The sequence below is a fragment of the Macadamia integrifolia genome, unplaced genomic scaffold, assembly GCF_013358625.1.
Source record: "Macadamia integrifolia cultivar HAES 741 unplaced genomic scaffold, SCU_Mint_v3 scaffold2200, whole genome shotgun sequence".
NCBI classification, from domain to species: Eukaryota; Viridiplantae; Streptophyta; class Magnoliopsida; order Proteales; family Proteaceae; genus Macadamia; species Macadamia integrifolia.
In genome coordinates, this window is record NW_024868567.1 from 72,465 (window position 1) to 94,532 (window position 22,068).

Here is a 22,068-nt window from a genome sequence, read left to right on the forward strand (position 1 = left end):
TACCGCCGAAACCTTCGAACATTTCTTTAACCATTCTTGAAGACAACTTCGAATCCAAATTAGTAACTATAAGACTCCCATGATCATAGCTGGCGGAAATCCCATGAACAGAAAATTCAGCCCAGATGGCCATGCCATCGATAAGGCCATCTGTCAACTGAGGCATCGGTGGGGCGACTAACCAGCCTAATGTGGTGTAATGTTCCGTCAGCCTTTTCTGATACTGTTTGTGTTGTTCCCGTATCGCTTTGAACGCCGCTGTCGATCTGGCGTTCAAAGCGATACGGCAACAACACAAACAGTATCTCCAAAGCGGCGTTCAAAGCGATACGGGAACAACACAAACAGTATCTCCTCCGTCAACCTCTTCATCTCTATCGACCACACTGGTCCGAACACTTCTAAATCTACACGAACCCTCATTTCACTCACATGTGTGAAGAAGAAGAAGAGAAGAATTCGTGAGAGTATTACGGCTCTAAAGATTTGGTCCTCAAGAATCCAAGATTGCTTTTGGCTCTCTGTCGAGTGTTGACTCGATATGGAATCACATATATATAATATGGAACAAAGAAATAAATCTGCCTCGTCTCCTACTCAATTGAAAGATGAAACCGTTCTCTGAAGTCTAAACAAAGCGATTCACCGGCGCAGCTTAACCAGACAAATTTGGCGCAGCGGCAATTTAAAGTCACGCCCAGTTGCACACGGCCCATTCTCATCATCCCAAGCTACCTATCTATACACTCCATGCCGAGCCCACGGCTCCTGCAGCCCTCCCCATTGGCGCGGGATATTTGAAATCATGCAACACTCTCCTTCTGTCGGTGGTAGGCACAAAACCAGTGTATTTTGGGTGTTTTCTTGGGGGAAGAGGCTGCTACCTGATCGCGTGGTTCCTGCACTAGTGGGACCAATGAAAATTCCTTCCACCCGATCGCGTGGTTCCTGCACTATCACAACTTCCCTTATAAGCTTGATATTTTACAGTTTTGCCACTATCCCTTGTTATTAACATATTTTAAGTTTGGTGGGCCCATAAGAGGACCGATAAGGTTTTCGAACCGGGGTTCTACATCACATTTTAGGGTTTGCTCAGCTCCCAATAAAATCCATTTTATACAAGAAACTACAACAAGGAAATAAGGCAGAAATGCAGAAGATACTACCCAAAAGATGAAGAAGAAGAAGAAGTTGCACATCATGTACCTCAAAACATTCATTACAAGCTTGAAGACGAGAAAACAGCTTCTCTGCAAATCCCTACATGCACAATGCAAGTAAGAATTTGTAATGATGCAGTACATCATGTGCAGGCTGGAATTGAAACAACTAACCTGTGCATCTTTCAAATGGCCAAGTGGTGAATAACAACTTGAATTCTTGGTTTGAGAAATTCTCTGCTACCTTTCCATGCTTCGGGTGGCATGCTCCAGTTTTGCTAACTTTTTCTTCTTACTTCTAGATGTACCTTTGTTATGTGCCTAAAGGTGAGGAACAAAAAACATGGTTATAAAATAAATAAAATGGTTTATTCGAAGTTGAGCTAAAACATATGCTTCATAAGAATAAGATGGTGGATACTTGCCGCAAATTCTATTCATTAGGTATTGAATGCAAACAAATAGATACCATTTCACAAGAAAATCCCCAAATACTGTTCTCTGAACCATCGGATGCACTTCTAATTTTGGCAACCCTTTCCATCCATCTTAAAGGCCTTGTGAACAGAGTTGCAACCAGGTATGATCACCCTAAACCAGGTTGCTGAATTGTTGTTAATTAGGGTTAATGATTGACAGCTAGTCTAGATCTTTGTAGGCTATTGGTTCCCAGCTTCAGGTAATTAGATAGCCATTTGGGGGGAGAGAGAGCACTACGCTTCCTCATGAAACTAACTGAAGTACATCCCAATTCTAGACTAAGCCATAAGTAAATCTTAAACAATTCAAATAACAAAAGTCAGTAAGAAAATAAGAGAGAGGGTCTCCAATGCTGCTAGTTGTTGGGTTTTTTTTTGGGGGGGGGAATCTCCCTCACTAAACCAACTGGGGTGCAAGAATTGGTTTTGTTAGTAGGGGGCACCCATTGTTAGGGAGAAGAGAGAATGTCAGGGATGCGAGAGGCATGGGAATGTGGAGATCTTTTTCCCAAGAATAAAATAACAAAAACAGAGCTCCATCTAAATTCCAAAAACACAAACAATGAAAAATATAGCAGTTTGCAGATAACCTTGTAGACATCCTCCCTGCTAATAACAACGTGGGGCTTTTCAGAAGTCATATCATCTTCACTGCTTGAGCCTTCACTGTCATCAACTTCAATCTTCTCAAAACCAAGAAGGAATGATAGATCAGCAATCATGATCCTGAAAGATACAGAATCCAATTCCCTTAATTGTGCTAAAGTGATAATAAGTTAATAACAACAGAGTTGTCGATGATATTTGTACCTTGAAGATGAATGAAAACATGCAGTTAAAATTGCATTTGTTGTCCTATCATCAAACCAGACCCTTCTCCGATGAAGATCACAAAGTACAGTAAGAGACCTTTTAGCTTTTGATTCGTCTTCTTGCTGATGCAATTGACAATTCTAGACTTAGTATGGATCAACTTTCATTTAAAAAAAAAAGCAAGCAAAAAATAAGAACAAGAGATCCCATTCAAAAGCATGGAGAATTAAATAAAAAAAAAAGAACATGAAAAAAGAATAGAAAATCAAAAACAAATACATATCAGGAAATTGAGGAGTAACACCAATAGGTGACAAGCATTGGGTTGAACCAGGGGGGCACCAGTTGAGGGGGTAATTGCCCCTTGAAATTTTGGTTTTCTATATCTTCTCAATATGATTTAAATGAGGCAGCATTATAACACGAGTTGCACCCCCGTCTTTTGCTCCCCCACCCCCAAGGTCCAACCCTCGTACTGGGGAAAAAATTATAAGGAGAGGGAAAGCCTATTAACCATGTTTTGTCCCACTATTTTATTTGCTTCTCCTCCCTCAAATCTCATTAATAAAAATTAAATAACAACACTCTTTCCATTCTGCCACTCCAATCTTTTGTACCCAAATTCTCTTCTCTTGAACCCCCCCCCTTTTATAGCGAGTTTAGATCCTCTCCCTATGTAGGGAGGTCACCACATGAGTCCAGCCCTTCATCACCCTTTGACATGAATCAGACCCTCCTCTGACCACAAGTTAGAGGGGGTCTGATCCCCAATGGAGGGCTGGATCCCATGTGGGGACTGATCCGGACTTTTTTTATAGCAAATAAAAATAAGTAAGTAGAAGAAGATATAATAGACCACTTCATCTAGTACTATTTAAATCAAATTCTTTGTCATTTGTCAATACTATTTTTCTTCTTAGTTTTCATTTTCAATTTTGAAATAAGTTCAATTCATCATTTCCCCCCCTTTTTGCAAATCAGTTCAATTTTGTTCCCCCTCTCATTATCTCTCTTTATCTCAATAAGCTTCTTTTAATTTTGATTAAATTATATTTTGATACAAGGAGACTTTTTTGCCATAGCAGTTAAAATTGATTCAAGGCAACCTCACTCGATATCAATCGAGCTGATTTTGATTCCAAATATTTGTTTTTATTCTGCTCTACTTTTTCATCCTTATCCCCCTAATTTTGATCTTCCTGGGTTTTGGGGGATATTTTTTTTAATACAAAAAGTGGGAAAAAAAATTTACAATGGTCCATTGATCTTTAAAGGCCATGAGATCTTGGTCTAAATGAATAATTGCACTTCTAAATCCTTTTTTAATAACTAGTCCATCTAAAGCATATGAAAAAGGCTTTATTTTTACTACGTGGACTTTTCTTTAGGAAAAGGTTTTTCTAGTCCGGCAAAACTAGAGGGTTTCTTTAATCTGGCACCAATATTTTCCACATGGCAAATTGGACAAAGCTAAAATTTTGTAGATAGGTAGACTCCAAAGGCCCCTGCTTACATGTCAAGTTTCAACCAAAACAGAGTTGGCCAAGTGGAGAAATAAAGCTCTGAGAAACCTGTGAAAAAAAAATGATGTTTTCTAAAAAGAAATGGACAGTTGAAAATGCAAGGGAATATACCAATACATGAGAAGGTCTATGATTGAATATGAGTGACTTGGCATGCAGCCAATCTAGAGCATCACATAAAATCAATATTGGCACATTACCCTTCCAAATGGAAAACCTTAGTGCTGGACTAGAGAAACTCTCTAGCCTTGCCAGTCTATAATCTCACACAAGTACGGATAACAGGGCCTAAATTTTCCAGAACATCCCAATTTTCCACAAGGCATTAGGAGACATGTCCATGTCCCACCAAACTCTATCTTTTAGCAATAGGGCTTAGCCCCCTTGAAAGAGAATTCTGGCTCGCCACTGGTTACAAGATGAGAGAAATCCAGTTTAAATGGTTCAGATATGTGCAACTAAGATAAATGAATGCACTCATAAGTAGGAACAATATGCTGCAACTTGGGGTGGTAAAAGCCTAAAAGAACTTCAAGAATCCAATCCTGATCCTAGATAAAGGGGTGAGCAAAGAAGTTCGTTCCTGAGAACAAGGTTTCAAGGATTAAGTAGTCCTGATCCAAATAGCTTGATGGAGATCATGATCATGGGGGATTGGTCCAACCTGCATTACACAGTGAATTATCCAATCACCTGATAGGATCAAATTGATTACAATGGGACTTTCAATCTTGTCAGAGGATCGGCCAATCTGGTTCAGATCTTATAGACATTGGTTAGGCCAATGTACAATCAAATCTCAATCCCTCAATGCATGCCAGTAAACAATAGATGGCCTAAAATAGGGTGGACTTGTGGAAAACGCACATTCAAGTCTGAGAACGGTTTCTTTGTGCAAAAATGCCGAAGGTTAAGACTTGCATTGGGTTACAACCCTTTCTACCAAAACAGGATTGCTATAGCTAAACCCCACTAGTCTAGGATAAGACTTAATGAGTTAACTTGAGTCAAGTTGTTTAATTAGCAATGAAAATGCTCACTCCACAGTATTTTTCAGACACAATAGAAACAACATTACTATGAGAATTTTTACCAACTTGTAGCATTGCAAATAGGATATTCTGAAGTTTCCGATTATTGGCTTCATTCTTATGCTTCTGGTTCATGCGCCGGATACTATGAACAACATGAGAGAAGGCCAGTTTTCTTATAGCCCTGTCCCCTAAAGTTTGAAGTTCCATGAATAAAGCAAGATTATCCCCAATATCAACAACCTGTTAGGCAGCTTTCTCCTCGCCCTCCATAGTATCAAGGAATGAAGGTTTTTCATCTTTTATGACAGAAATTAGACCTTCTGCAGTTAGGAGCAATTTAATGTTCCTTCTCCAGTCAACATAGTTTGGTCCAGTTAGGATATGGTCTTTAATGAGGGTAGCATAGTTGATTTGACTTGACATATTAAATATCTACATGATATACAAAGAATAATTAACATGATTAATATTGTTGAAAAGAAGGGGCAAGTCTAAATACAACGATTACCCACACCTTAAGCTTCTCTTTAGCTATGAAGTATGATTAGAACATCTCAACTCTTATGCACATGACTTAGCCTATCGAAGTTCATCATATACATGTTAGTTGAGTGGACTATTCTGTCCATCTCGAAGACTTCCAATACTTTTTGGTCGTTTGAGTGTCATATCCATTCCTATCGGCTATCATACACTTAAGTAATGATGCTTTTTAGGTATAATATTTAAGTTACTTTTAAAACCTAGGGGATTTGGATGTAAAATAAAATGAAATTTAATGGCAAAATATGGATTGATGGAGTTAGTGATATAACCATATGGGGTAATGATAATAGAAGATTCTTTTCTAGGTTTCAAAATTTCACTTCGCTTCATTTTAATTTCACTCACAACCATCCAAACAAAGCATTTGAGAGTGATGAAAATAAAAAAATGGAAAGAGGAAAATAGACTTATAGCCCTAAAACCTACAATAAATGATTAACTATGGCTATTTTGAGCTTAATTTTTTTATACTCGATGCCATGCACATTTTCATTGCATGACCTATATCCAGTCTATTGATTCTTGAAGCTTGTGATTCGGAAGCCATGTGCGGGCTCATCAATAAATTTCTTTGTAACAAAGTTTTTGGATGAGACGTAGGGGTCACGTCAAGACAAGGGTGCAAAATGACCCTTGTATTCCTCCTAGGATGCGGGGTGGCTGCTATGTCCCCCATGATAAAACACTTGCCAAAGATTTAAGGGATGGTATTGAGATTGGTATCGGTCTTTGTTAATATAGATCCAATACCGATCTGAATCAATTCAGATTCGTGTGTATTGATCGATTTTCCCTACTTTTTATAAAAAGTACTAATTTTTTACTATTTTATCCCTGAATTGATCCAAATAATCGATCCAAATTGATCTAAGATTGGGGGTCAGTCTCAGCGGACACCAGATCGATACTTGAAACCATGACACTGCCCAATTTCTTTTTCCAAAAAAAAAATCATGCACCTTTCCATAGAGATTAAAAAAAAAAAAAAAAAAAAAAAAAAAAAAAAATGCATAGATGCTCACGGCCCAAGCACAAACATGTTTTCCAGTACATTGCGTTGCACGATTTACATGAAAAGTGATAGATCTTCTCTCTCTTCTTCTTCTTCTTCTTCCTTTTCCCAACCTGGCCTTTTCTCCAATTATTATTACTAAATTATCTCAAGAACAAGAATCACACAAAGTACATTAATTCTCTTTCCTTCTCTGACGAAGAAGATTAGAAACCCTACTTTTTACTCGGTTAACTCCATCCTCCTAACAACTGCTCTCCTGCAATTCAAAGATGTGAACAGAAAAATGTTCATAAATTGTGTTGATATTTAAAGTACTCTTATCAATACTAAGAAAACATCATATCTTAATCAATGTTTTGAAGTATAGGAATACTGTGACAAGCTTACCATTTTTGTCTATAAGCCTTCTTAGTAAATATGAGGAGGAGGTGAAGTGTAATGCTAAACATGTGGTGGTGGTGGCGGCGATTTGAACTTGTAGACTGGAGTGGGAGGCTTGTAAGGCGCCTTAGGAGGTGATGGTGGTGGGTACTTGTGCAATGGTGGAGGTTTGTGGTGCTCCTTTGTTGGTGGAGGAGGAGACTTGTATTTGTAGACTGGAGTGGGAGGAGGTGGGGGAGACTTGGACTTGTAGGGCGCTTTAGGAGGTGATGGTGGTGGGTATTTGTGCACTGGTGGAAGCTCGTGGTGGTCATGGGGTGGTTTGTGGTGCTCCTTTGGCGGTGGAGACTTGTGCTTGTAGGGCACCTTAGGCGGTGATGGTAGTGGGTGCTTGTGGTGCTCATGGGGTGGTTTGTGGTGTTCCTTTGGTGGTGGAGGAGAATTGTGGTGTTCAGTGGGTGGTTTGTAGTGTTCCTTAGGTGGTGACCAAGGAGATTTATGATGCTCATGAGTGGGTGATTTGTGGTGGTGTTTGTGGTGCTCGTTATGCTCAGTGGGTGGTTTGTGGTGCTCCTTTGGTGGTTCTGGAGGAGAATGAGGAGATTTGTGGTGTTCAGTGGGTGGTTTGTGGTGCTCAGTAGGTGGTTTATGGTGCTCCTTAGGTGGCAGTGGAGGAGACTTGTAGACTGGGGATGGTGGAGGATATTTGTGGCCTGATGGGGGTGGTGGAGATTTGTAAAGCTCCTTTGGTGGTGGTGGTGGTGGAGGATATTTGTGGACTGATGGGGGTGGTGGAGATTTGTAAAGCTCCTTTGGTGGTGGTGGTGGTGTTAGTGGAGACTTGATGTGGGGAGGAGGCGAGGAATGAGGGGGAGATTTCTTGGGGGGTGAAGGAGAGTAGTTGTTGCGTGCAGTGGTCTCTAGTGGTAAGCTAAGAGACACAGCCAACACTACAAGAGTGGTAATGAGGGCTGAGGCCATTGAGGCTCCCTTGCCTCCTTGTCTACTCATCTTACACTTCCAAAGTGGTGATGCTTTGGATATGTTCTCAAGGAACCTCTCCTTAACCCTTTATATAGCTTAGTAGTTTACCTCTGTTCAAACACATCAACTCAGCTTGTGAAAAAGACACATTCGTAATGAAGAATCGACTGTCTTTTCTCATAGAAAGTACTGTTTTAGCTAAGGGAGCCACGGTATTCAAAAAGATGATAAATTTGACTTGGGCCCTTCTATTATGTGTCACCACTTGCTAGATACAACCTGCAACCTAAGCAAGGAATAATGTAATGTGATATCCGACCCTTTGTGATGTAATAATTCAAGGTCAAAGTCATGGGGAGAAAGAGAGGGAGGAGTGTGGATTAGGTTCTCATACAAGATTCTCGCTCGAGGACCTGATCTCCTTCTCATGACTCTTCATCCTAATAACATGATTCTTCATCCTCAAATGTATTAATTATGTTGTTAACACTTGATAATAGAGGTTTCAAAGGTTGCCCCCCACTAATAGATCCAACTTAAATCGGTCGGTTGAAGTTCATGGTCGATCAGATTAATTACTAAATGTTTTGGGCTCAAGCACCGATCAATTAATAATTGAACAATTCCAATATAATGTGGTGGTGAAATGGTTATCCACGGGATCAATCGATAACTAACTTATAGTCAATGATAGCCCATTAATTTTAGGACCATGTTGCTATCTAAATTAGCCTCTTTAAATCCCAATTATAACCCAATTATCTTAGTTATCTTGACTTTGATTATAAATCAAAAATCAACTGATTGAATAAAAACGTGTTCATACCCTAATTTACGAGACTCAGCTGCTCAAACTGGACAGATTGACATCCCTAACTTTTTTTTTTATATATACAACACCTTACTCTCAAGATGATAGAATTTTTGACTAATCAACTTAACCCTAAATCCCAGGACCTGCCTTGGTCATCATGATCGATGTGGGGAAGAATTCAAATAAGGGTAATTTATAGCGCCACCCCTTGAAGAATGCCAATATTAGAGGGACACCCCCTCTCTTTCACCAAATTGGACTCGGACCCCTTGCCGTCAGTCTCCGTTAAGTAAAGATTTGAAAGGACATTTTTACCCTTTTAATGAAAACAAATAATAAATCATATTTTACCTATCATTTCTCACTGAATGTCTGCAACAGTAGCTACCATCGGCATCCGCAACAACAACCACCATTGGCTGTTCTAACTTCTTCTCCGGTGGAACCTCTCTCTCTCTCTCTCTCTCTCTCTGAACCTCAAGGCCAACTATCCCTACGATCGAATCTGGGCGACCTCGGCGACGGCTTTCCTATATGATGTCCCAATATATTTCATAACATATTACAGCTTTGTTCGGTCGCTTTCTAAACTCAAAATATTCTGATATATTTACATTCGGATCAGTGCTAGATTTTGTTTTCAATACGCCTGTGAAAAACAGTGATATGGAAAACGGCGGCAATGAAGGCAAGATCTCTCTCTCTCTCTCTCTCTCTCTCTCTCTGAACCTCAAGGCCGACTATCCCTACGATTGAATATGGGCGACCTCGGCGACGGCTTTGGTCATGGCGGCCAGTAGTTGTGGGTTCTTTAAATGAGGAATAGGGTTTTAGAGGGAGATTTTCATAGGTTAAAGAGAGTTTTTCAGAGAAAGGAGATAGGGAGTTAAGAGAGTTTCAGAGGGGGAGTTCGTTGAGTCAGTACTTACAACCATACGAGGCATGAAGCCATTGTGGATCGATGCGATTTCACCGCAGATAAGTCCATTGAAGAGCCCGTCCAGGTCTCCATTGCCGGTATTTGGATCGATGAGGCCGGATCTGTTGGCGGCGGATATGGAGCAGAGGCGGCGGCGGCAGTGGAGAAGGAGGACGTGAGGGAGAAGGTTTGGCGCCTTCACCGGAACGGGTTGCAGCCGCCGATCGACTACTTCGACTTTCTTCTCCAGCTCAGTGACTCACACGGCGGATATGGAGCAGAGGCGACGGTGGTGGAAGGGATCTTCAATCGATTTTGGGAATACAACCATTAAGGGCAATTTTGGTATTTCCCTATTTTTAAGGGCAAAATGGTATTTAAGAAAAATTTGAATTTCTGATGTTAATATTTTTAATATATTTTGTAATGATGACTGACGGCAAGTGGTCCGAGTCCAATTTGGTGAAAGAGAGGGGTGTCCCTCTAATATTGGCATTCTTCAGGGGGTAGCACTGTAAATTACCCTTCAAATAAATATGTCACATCTAGGTTGGGTATTAACAATCTCGATAATGTTTTTTTCTTCCAAACAATGATAATGTTCTACAAAAATCTAGCCACATGAACGTGCCGCTCGATGCATCACGTGATAAGAGACTTTCTTTACTACAAGACAAGTATTTTTTTCTTTCTGTTTTTTTCTTCCTTGCTGTATCACAGTAACCAGAGTACGTGATAAAACTCTCTTTACATGTTAATTTGAAGGTTTGATCACTTGGTTGAGCCTGTCTGATGGGTACTGACTAGTGAGTGAATACCATATATCCATTTGGGTTAGGCTCCTACAGGGCAGGCTGCGTCTAGACTGACCTCACTAAGGCCCAAGTTTATGTGCACCTTTATATCCACCAAACACGGAAATTATTGACCATAATTCTACTTGAAATCCATATCAGTTGATTACTACCACTTCCTAGTGCATGGTTTTAACAATGGCTGGTGGGGATGAACTTGGGAAAGTTGCTGGTTCTGCCGTTCTACCCTCTTACCCCACTTTCCTGGGGAAAAAAATATAATATATACTTGTAGTTGTAGTATCGTAATAAATAGGGCGTCTTCCCTCTTCTCTCTCCCTTCCCCACCCCACCCCCCCAAAAAAACAAATAGAGGTGCCAATTAATCAGTTTAAATCAGTTTCAGTTTAGTTTTACTGGTTTCGATCAATATGAGAATGAGTGAAATCAAAACACGATCCAATTAAGGTGCATCGATTTTAGTATGAGAGTGAAACCAAAATTAATATGATCCAACAAGGATGCATCAATTTTGATTTCTCTTATTCGTTTGGTCTCAATTTACCTTGTAAATATGTTCAAAATTAAAATATGAAAATGGTTTCTTATCAGGCAATATTAGTCTTGGTTTGGTTTCTAAAGTTTTGTTTTGATTTATCTTATCAATTTGGTTCCAGTTTACCTTTTAAATATGTTCAAAAATAAGAAAAAAAATATATTTTTTAATGAATTTCAGACTCGTGTTGGTTTCTCTTATCGAGTTATATCAGTTTTAATTCAATTTCTAAAGTTCGGCTCAATATGTCATCAGTTTTTTTTATGACAATTTTTTATTTCAATTTCATAAAATTTCAATCCAAAACATGATCCAATAAACTCATATTAATTTTGATTCGTATTGAACTAGGTTTTGACATCCCTAATAATAAGTGTGACCTAATCTGGCCCCTCATGACTCCCTTGTCTTTCCCCTAGTGGAACTTTAGGTGACCTCACTATAGTTATCAGCCTGTGGGTTAAAAATCATGGTTTTGCATCGATTTGGTAAAATTAATATCAAACATTATATCATTGCAGGCTTATATATGACTAATTTACTAATTAATTTTGGTTCTTTTAAGCTACTAGTTAATTATGCGGTTAAGTGAGCTTTTGAGAGTATTTTAATCATTATCATGAACTTTGTATACCAAATCAGATCAAGAAGAGGAAGAAAGGACTTTAAAAAAAACGAAAGAAAAATAATAATGGAAAGTCCTACTCCGGCCGACAGTGTTACAGAAATTGGGTCATACATGCATGTGGAAATAGGAGTTAGTAGTGGTAGTGGCTTACACCACTGCTATCATTCACTTACTATATATACCATCTCCAGAAGCTCCGTGCTCAGAAAAGCTCTGGAAATTTCAAGATTATGGTGAATTTTTTATTTTATTTTTATTTAATCCGTTCTTACCTTAATCATAGAGAAATGCTGCTTCGCACCCAATTGAGACCATGAGCACCTCTACAATTTTCTTAACCTCAAGCCTTAGAACTTGGACATGGTTCTGCTGCATGAGTCTAGAAATCATGTAGTTCGTTTTTTGGGTATGTAAAAGAACACACTAACTATTGAAAACATGAATTACACATGTATTTTGAATTACAACCTTCAAGAAATCATGTAGTTCTTTTTTGGATACATAAAAGAACACACTATCTACATGCATAGTCACTGTGCCAGCTAGCGCATAGATTAACGTGTGGCCACGTATCTTTAGCACATGGGGCGGGGAGGGGTAAAGTAGTCTTTTTACGTCTGCATATATCTAGACATAGACGCATGCAACCAGGTAGCTTTCTTTTTTGGAAAAAAGTGTTTGATACACCACAAGTTAGCACCCATTCTATCTCTCTCTCTCTCTCTCTCTCTCTCTCTCTCTCCTTGAAATGACTCCTCTACCCTTTTTGTTTGATGCCCCATTTGAAACCCCCTTTGGCGCCGCCCGCTGCTTTACCGCACATAGCTGGTGTGCCTATCCCTCTTTTTTTTTTCTAGTTATTATTAATATTATTAATATTATTATTATTATTTATTTATTTTGTTTTGTGTAACTATGATTGGCTACAATTTGAGATTGTGTGGATAGGCACACGATCTCAGGTTCGATTTCCTATTTGTGCATTTGCGATTTAAGTGGAGATTGTGACAATGGATTATTGCACTAGTCTCTTTGAAGATTAGTCAAAGTGCACGTATAGTAAGTTGGGCTGGACACCTTAATTAAAATAATAATAATAATAATAATAATAATAATAATAATAATAATAATAATAATAATAATAATAATAATAATAATAATAATAATAATAATAATAATAATAATAATAATAATAATAATAATAATAATAATATTGGCTAGTGAGTCTCTATTAATATCAGAATTTTATCGTTTCTGTTATGCAGCCTTATAGTATGCTTGCTGATGATGACCGCCAAAATCCTTGACTGGCTGACATATGTGAGTTTGGGGCTACAGCTTGATTCACTGAATCATCGACTACCGTCTAGAGATAACCATTTGGGCTGTGTTCGGTAGCATCATCGTAATGAAATCATTTCATTTTAAGTACCCATGGCATTTGTTGGACAAGGCGGACAAGGCGGAAGCTTCAAAATAATCTCTGTTGGATATGTGCATTCATCAAACCCCAATTGAATGTGTTAATTTGTATTATTATTATTATATATGATGCGTGTTGGTATACGATGTCTTGTATTCCATCACAGTTTAATCAAGGGAGTATTTGTGCAGCGCTTCGACAGGCAGGACGGCAATATCACAAACTAGTTAGCTGGTCGTGGGGGTTGCAAGAGGGGCAAGAGGCCCCATACATAGCAGGCTCGAATTTTTTATTTGAGGGCAGTTGTATACTTTTCGGATTAAGGTTTTTCGCTCTATATTTGTAGCGAGAGTTTCTTTCTCTGTAATGCAAACAATACTGAGAGGTGTGAAGGATGAGCGTTGTAACCCTATTCTCCATTGATAGTGAAGCAGGATCTCATCTCACCGGATACGTAGGCAATCTTGCTGAACCTCGTAAATTTGTGTGCATTATTTGTTCTTGTTTTTCCATTATCTTCTACATCGTTTTAGGATTGCGTTTCTACAATGCGTTGTCTTAAGGTTATATCTTAAAGTATTCACAATTAAAGACATTAAAATTAGATTTACAAGATAGAAGCACTTGGTGATTTTCAACTAAGAGGCACTTACAATAAAATTGGCATTCAATCAACGATACAAGTGTGGATGAATTTTCTTCAAGAAGGTATATTGATAAGGCTCGTTAATGACCCAAATGAGTGGTTGAAGACTCGCTCTAATGGACATATTTTTCACCAAGTGGAAAGTTGGTTCTCAGTTGCATTACCGTAGTAGTATCTATTTTATAACGAACACTAGGATAGCCTAGCGATGGCAACTTCGGCTTGAAGAGCCGACAACCAGAGGAGGGGGTCATGAGATCGAATCCTATTGTATGGGTGCTCTTAGATAAGATCACTCAGTTACTAACCAGTGAGCCAATTGTGGATCAGACCACATTCTGAATGTGATTATGATAACACTTTAACAAATAGAATCCTAACATGTTTTAAGTTAAATATACGAAGGAAGTAATAAAAACAAAATGTGTCACTTGATACCATATGGGATTGTGGAAGTGATTAACAATTCACGCCAAATATGATATTTTGAACATTGGGGTGAGCTTACAAGGGCTAAAGATCGATATACCATTCAATTGTCACTTCCCCACATATTAGAGGGGCTAACCATTTGGGACCGAGGGGTCCAACCCAGGCTTGCGCATGGATTGAGCTTAGGACTACCTGAAGCCTAACACAGTCAACCAGGTTTTTGCCCGTTGGGCTTCCTTAAGCCCAAGTCGTGTTTAAGTGACCCACTAGGGAGGGACTGTTTGCCAAAACAAGAGCCTGTTTGGCTTTTAAATTACTCATATTATACTGTTTGGCTAGTGTGTTGTGGGTAAGTGCTTGTTTGGCCTTTAATTTACCGACAAGAGTCTACTATTGGTTATAAAAGTGCTAATAAGAGTCTGTTTAGGTTGCTAGTAAGGGGCCGTTATATATTGGTGGAGCTATTTCAAATAGAGAGATTGTAAGAGATTTACCTCCTGCTGTGGTGGGTGGAGGCGCACATCCTAGGTGGTTCTACTAATAATGCTAAGGAAATTTTGATTGAGAAGGGGAATCAATTTGCGATTCTAGATGAGATTATTTAAGAGAATGATATGAAAATGGGCATTATTGGTATTCATGTTGATGGAAGGATTAGCTTAGAGAAATTTAAAAATAGGATGACATATGTTAAAGGAGGCGTCTAGACATGATGAAAGATGGTTCGAATTCAAAGAGTTTCCTCACTGGAAGATACAATAAGAATCAAGAAAAATTTCTCAATTGGATTCAAATTCTCCACATGCGTATGTATGCCTTTTCACCAATCGTATCTAGTAGATTTAATGGAAGATCTTCCTTCAAATAAGGAGATTAAAAAAAAAAAGAAGAAGAAGAAGAAGAAGTCACCTTCATAAACGGACTGTTCTGACTTAGGGCTTGGAGGTCGGAGGGAAAGCGACATTATTTCGCCTTTTAACACTTCCTTGAGAGCTTTCATGCGATATGTTCCTTGAGACTAATTGCTTATTTGTCGCCTCTTTGGAAGAAATCCTGTAAGCTTTTTCTCATGAAGCTAGTGTGGATCTAGGCGAGGAATTTCCCTTCCTCCATGTTACTGAGGTGGTCGCCTTCATTTTCTGACTACCTCACCAAAATTAATGTGATTGTTCCTGAAGAAGTTGAACATCAACTTCTTCAGTGTTGTTACATAAAGGCAAAATTATCACATTAGATTCTCTTTGTACCACTTTTGATCAATAAACAAGAAAAAAAGTGATGTTTTATTTTCCATAGAATCGTTGCCAGACTAAAAAGTGCATGACAAATCCAAGAAAACTCATAAAAATAAATGGGAAAAAATTGGCTACTACCCCTATTGTAACCAAGTAGCTGCACCCTTTGCTGGCAGCCAATGAAATGGAATAATTCACTTTCCCCTTTAGTTAAAAAATACCCTCATAGATTTTAGTATTTGTAAAAACACCATTTTAGATTCCATTTCATTGACTACAAGCAGGAGTTACAGCTACAACAACCCTGGTAGTAGCCAACTTATATCCCAATAAATGAAAGGATTTAGTTAAATTTAAGTATAAAATTGGACAAATGGCCAATTTAGGCAAGGCATTATCCAGATATCCCGTGGTCAGAATTACCACATTGCCATCCACATAACATAATTAAATACATTACTCTTATACAGAATCCCCGGGTCAGACGACAACAATCTCATATGTCCCTAATCCATGCATTTGGAATCTATTTCCTCTCTCTATATTTAATGAATTCTAAATTCATGGATTACGGATATACAAGAACAATCTTGTATGTGAACCTGATCCGATCTCTCTTAAACATTCTATGCCTAAATTGTTTATAAAACCTTTTGCCATCTGCCCCACCCTATTACCCCACGCCATTCCTCTTGAAATTGTTATGTTATCAGCATGAGAGAGAGAGAGAGAGAGAGAGAGAGAGAGAGAATTTTGACAACCTACCGGTAGCGGTACCAACCAAATGGCATTGGCAATTATTCTAATGAAGTAGATTCAATACTTATTCAAAATAATAATTTTTAAACGTACATGCTTTTATTGTGAAATAAAAAAAAAAAAAATCCATTTACACTAGGTGGGCAAGAAAATCATACATATCTAAATTGCAATGCAGAATGGAGATGAGCACAGACGTAGCAGCAGATCTTACATAGCTAAAAATTTCTTCAAATCTCCTCTCCTGCAAAGCCCAAAGGGTTGATACACAGTAAACCAACAGATTGAAGATCTTCATCACTCTTATCTTACGAAAGTCGAAACCAAATTCTCCAAATAAAGTCCAGTCTTCTTCAAATTAGAAAACTTGTATCCAAGGAACCCAACACACAGCTTAAGATGAAAGCTCATGCTCATATAATTTAATATATAGTAGTTTCCAGGAAGCTTCCTTACGTTCAGAAGCACTTTCTATGTCTCCTTCTGTCTCTAAGACTGAGAAACGTACAAACTATCTGATGCATGATGAACACGTGTATTTTTGTTTTTTTTTTTCTTGTATGAATGTTAAAGACGTGTCATAGAATTATATCGGATTCTTAGAAGGTAGAGGGTGAGGGTGAAAGGAGAATCGGGGACGGAAATCCAGAACGGCAACGACGGGAGGAGGAGGAGGTGGTGGAGTCCAAGGGGGAGGGAGAGGGTGCAATGCCTCATTGTTTTTTATCTTTCAAGATTTATACAATTAGGTTGTGTTTAATATTCATTCAGTTTCAGAAATGGGTTTTGTGTTAGAAATAAAATTTTTAGTTTCTGTGCCAAAATATCATTTAAAAAAAAAAATGATGTTTTGTTATGCACTCAAATAGGGAGATGAGAAAAAATAGAAAAGATAGAAAAAAATGTAGTGAAAAGATTTGGCTTTATGGATGAAGCCAGACGTCTAGCTTAGATAAGGAAGCCTATCTCTAGCTTAGAGATAATTTAGGAATTCAATCGTACATCTTTCATTATCTCTTGTTAAATAAATAGACACTTGAGATAATGGTTAACAATCTACACTCCTACAACTTCCCACGATTTTCACTAATCTCATTCAAATATAACTTCTTATACTCATTTCCTATAACTATCCATATTGCCTAATAATAATAATAGTAATAATTTATTAGTCACTTAACATTCCTTCCCCCTTCAAGTGTCCTTGTCCTCACGTACTATAAAATAAAATAAAATATAATAATTCCACGAGGATGCCTTTTATTTTATTTTTTTGACCAAGGTGTCCGGGCGAGCTTACTCGCACCTCGACTAATTCTCAAGGAGACTAGCACAGTAACCCACCGTCATGATTTCCACTTAAATCACAGATGCACAGATGGAGAATCGAACCTCAGACCATACGCCTAATCCACACAATCCCCAGTTCGTCCTAACCATCTGGGCAACGCACGGTTGGATACAAAATAGATAAGAAAACAAACATACACACACTCACACAATGCATATGACAAAGTTGGATCCCACGACCTCCTCCCTTGGGTGCCAGTTCCACAAGATGAAGCTACCACCACCAGGATCCCATGTCTTAGTATGGAATATTCCATTTAATGAAGTTGGAACTATCATCTTATGGAGTGCCACTCTTATTGTTGAGAATGGAATCTCTTTATAAGACATCTTTTTGAAAAACATATTTTTCTTCTTTTTCTTTGTTGTCTTTATCTTCTTCTTTTCCATCGTCTTCATATATATTTTTTTTCTTCTTCTTCTTTGTCTTTGATTGCGTCGGGTGCACCGTCATGGCTACTTTTTCTTTGGGTCTCCTCAATTCGCTTGAAGATTCTCCCATTGCAAGGTCGATTGATAGTTTCTTAGCCATCATGGGTAGCTTTTCCCTGATGTCGATAAGGTTTCCCATGATTTCGTGTTGCCACAACTGAAGTAAACGTACAATGCTTTCTAAGTACTCCACCATTTCTTTCATCCCTGGCTCTGATACCATTTGTTACGTACACAAATAGGAAGATGAGAGAAAATAGGAAAAGAAAAAAATATATATATAAAAGGAAAATATAAAAGATAGGAGAAGAGGCAGGGGAAGAGTTTGGCTTTACGGACGAAGTTGGGTATCTGGCTTAGATAAGGAAGCCTACCTCTGTCTTAGAGACAATTTATAAATTCAATCATGCCTCTTTCATTATCACTTGCTAAATAAATAGACACCTAGGATAACGGTTAACAATCCACACTCCTACAACTTTCCACGACTTTCACTTATCCCATTCAATTACAACTTCTTATACCCATTTCCTATAACTACCCATTTTGCCTAATAATAATAATAATAATTTATTAGTCACTTAATATATTTGGTGAACTGTTTCAAGAATGAATACCCTAGTTTTCACATTTTTTCTATTTAAAACGAAACGGAAATGACGGAACAAGGTTTTGTCGTTCCATTAATTTGAGTTTCTAGCGATTTTTTTTTTTTTCAAAAAAAAGGGAAAAACACCAAGTTGATACCAAACACTTTATTCCTTTTTTTTTTGTTCTCATAGAACGAGAAAAATATCAGAAACATTTTTTGGATGACTACCAAACGCAACCTTAGAGTTGAAATAGGGTCTGGTTATGTCGGGTTTTTGAAAACTCTAATACATCTAACCCTGAGTCCCCTTAATTGGGTCGGGGCCCAATCCTAATTAAGGGCTTAAAAAATCAAACTTTGGCCCACCCTCAAGGACAGACCAAGCTGACCCTAATTGGCCCTTATTCCATGAGGAGTGGGAAGGGAGATGAATGGGCTGGGCTGGAAGAAGATAGAGCCAGGCTGGCTGGGCTGGGCTCAACCTGAGAACTCAACCTTAGCCCAGCCCTCCCTGACTCAAGGGAAGAAATTCTCAACCCTGATCAGCCCTCAGGGTGAGGTATTTTAGCCTAGTTCCTGTTTAAGCTAATGGCAGACTCGGGCCAATAGAGCCAAACTTGCACCCCCTTTGGACAATGATGATGAACGAATTCTCTAGAGGAGTGTGTGGGGACATTTTATAGCTTTGGAAGTCTTCCATAATGTTAGATGACATTTGGAATAATTCTAAGTAACTTTAGGAGGATGAAAATAACCTAAATTCCCCTAGTAGGATTGACTGGGTCACAGTTAGTCAAACAACCTTGAAATTGGCCCGAGTTGCATAACAATTAAATTTTATCATCAAAATCCATGTAACTGAAAACTGGTTTGAACATAAATTAATTTAACTATTATATATTCTATTTTGATCTTGTGGATTGCATTTTATAGAAGGACTATTACAGATCATTTTGGTCAAATTGGTTTCTAATTATCATTCTACTGAGTTTTTTTTTTTTTTTTTGGAAAAATAAAAATTCATTACAGAAAGAAACTTTGAACATCAATGTTATCGTTAGAGTTTTGGATGTTAGACTTTCGTTCATAGCAAAGTAAGCGATTTGTTTAACCATAAGTGCTAAGTACTTGGTAGACCTGAAACAAAAATGGGTAAGAAATAGGGATTTATATACCATCAACAAATACGGAAATAGTGTTCCAAGGCCACGAACTAGTGCAATGATTCAAAAAATGTTATGTAGATCATCAAAGTCACTCCATAATTCTGTCACACTGAACCCATCATCCTAAGCCAGCTTAAGACTTTGAGGAAGATCGAGCATCAGATTCAATATCTTTTCCTATCATCATATAAGCTGCATATAGTGAGATAAGTTTTCCTTTGAAAATAATAGCACTTTCCCAAACTGATACCTTAATTTTTCGCTAAAAAGTCATGTATATTAAAAAGAAAGAAGAAAAAAGAAATATAGTACATCAGATGAGGAAGGGAGAAATACCCAACACTCACACTAAGAAGAGAGGGAGAAGCAGAAACTCCACCTTCGGCATTGCCATCAGCAGAATTACGCAACTACCCAACTCCACCAAAAACAAAAAAAATCTGGAAAGAGAAGAAGTTCCTAGGTGAATCTGAACCTAGGCCGGCCCGATGCATCCATGTCTAATTCCATTTGAACCAGAGTTGGCCAAATTAAAATCGGCTCTGACACTTCAAAACGAGCAGCTGACTTTGACAAAAAATCCGCCACTGAATTTGCTTCCCTATAGCAATGCGTTATTTTCCATTCCACATCCTCCAAATAAGAAATACAATTTATCCATCTTTGCCGAGCTATCCATGGACTTTGCCTCTTCTGAAAAATAGTCACAACTGCAACTGAATCACATTCTATCCAGAGCCGTTTCACATTATGCTGCTTAGCTAATTCAATCCCAATCATAAGCGCTAAAAATTCAGCCTCAAAATTTGTGCGAGTTCCTAGAAATTTTCTGAAATTTGCAACTACCTCTGCCTTTTCATTGCGAAGGATTCCCCCTGCTCCAGACTTCCCTGGATTACCAATAGAGCAACCATCCGAATTGATTTTTATCCAACCTGGATTTGGAGGGCACCAGAAAATAGTGAAGATTTCCCGAGGCCTTCTCCGCACCCCTGAAATACCCAATCTTCTTGCAGTGACAAGATCCGAAATTGAGATGGCTGCCCCTGAATGAACCAACTCTTGGCAGCTAATTTCTCTCTTCACTTGGCCAAAACAATGCTCTTTTGATTTTGAGATTCCTTCGAATTTTCTTCCATTCCTCTCCAACCAAGTAAAGAAAGGGATTAACACAAAACCCTTCAGCCACACCCCTTTAAAGATGGTCTTCTTGGCCTGATCTTTCCACCAAGCTATCAAACTTTCAACTCCTTCAAATCCAGGCCACCTAAACCCAAAACAACAACAAAATTTCTGCCACATGAAAACTGCAAAAGAACATTCATACATGTTATGATTTATTGACTCTTCCGCTATGCCACAGAGAGTGCACTGAGATGGCAATGGAACCCCTCTCTTTTTCACATTATCATCAGTAGCTAGCTTATTTTTCAACATTCTCCATCCAAACACCGATTGGCGAGGCTGAAGATGAGAATTCCAAATCAATGAATACCACCCCACCTTTGGCGATTCCCGTCTTACTTTTTCCCAAGCCGATTTTATTGTAAAAACTCCAAATGAATTTAATTCCCAATGACAAATATCATCCAGATCTGAAATTATGATATCCTTGGCCTGATCAAAGATATTTTGAAAAAATTCAGAGCTCACCTGGGGAAAATTCCACTCATCTTGGCAAATGAAATCAGAAACCTTTGCCTGCATCGAATCAAAGATATCTAACTGCGAACCATACATCTCCTCAATAGACTTCTTTCCCAGCCAGCTATCTTTCCAAAAATTTATCCTCTGACCATTCCCAACAGTCCATTGCTCATGAGACTGTACCCACCGCCACACCTTTTTAAGACCAGGCCATATCGAAGAGGAAAGGTAGGTAGTTTTCAGCGAACCATCAATCTTCAGAAAACGAGCACGAAAGAAAGCACTCATTAGAGAATTTCCATGTTTGATTTGCCATGCTAATTTGCACAGGCATGCAAAATTAACATCTCGCAACCTCCTAATGCCAAGACCGCCTTCCCTGGTAGGTTTACATACCTCATCCCACTTCACCACTATCTTCTTCCCTGTCTCCATGTCACCAGACCATATGAAGTTTCGCATCCACTTTTCTACTAATTTTATTGAGCTTCCTGGCCACCAATAAATCCCGAAATTATGAATTGGAATGCTTGAAATCACTGATTTAACCAGCTCCACCCTACCAGCCATAGAGAGAATCCGACCCTTCCATCCCGATAACCTCTTCTTGATTTTATCCATCAACGGTAACATGTGGTCCCGTTGAACTCTCCCCTTGAAGATCTCCACACCTAAATATTTAGTAGGCTGCCTTGCAGATTGGATTCCCATTAAAGTACTTATAAAATGTTTCCTGT

General features: G+C 38.5%; 1 protein-coding gene and 1 long non-coding RNA gene across 2 annotated transcripts; both read right to left on the reverse strand.

Annotated features, from left to right (window-relative positions):
* Nucleotides 1-1,147: 1,147 nt before the first annotated feature.
* Nucleotides 1,148-2,495, reverse strand: LOC122066052. Its single transcript, XR_006136213.1, has 4 exons — nucleotides 2,453-2,495; nucleotides 2,233-2,368; nucleotides 1,338-1,484; nucleotides 1,148-1,263 (listed from the first exon to the last, which is right to left on the reverse strand). It is a non-coding gene; the product is annotated as an uncharacterized LOC122066052 (long non-coding RNA).
* Nucleotides 2,496-6,554: 4,059 nt separating this feature from the next.
* On the reverse strand, nucleotides 6,555-7,974 carry LOC122066050 (extensin-3-like). Its single transcript, XM_042629870.1, has 2 exons — nucleotides 6,961-7,974; nucleotides 6,555-6,829 (listed from the first exon to the last, which is right to left on the reverse strand). The coding sequence occupies exon 1, from the start codon at nucleotides 7,963-7,965 to the stop codon at nucleotides 7,015-7,017; it is 951 nt and encodes a 316-aa protein (XP_042485804.1). The 5' UTR covers nucleotides 7,966-7,974; the 3' UTR covers nucleotides 6,555-6,829; nucleotides 6,961-7,014.
* Between the last annotated feature and the right edge of the window lie 14,094 nt (nucleotides 7,975-22,068).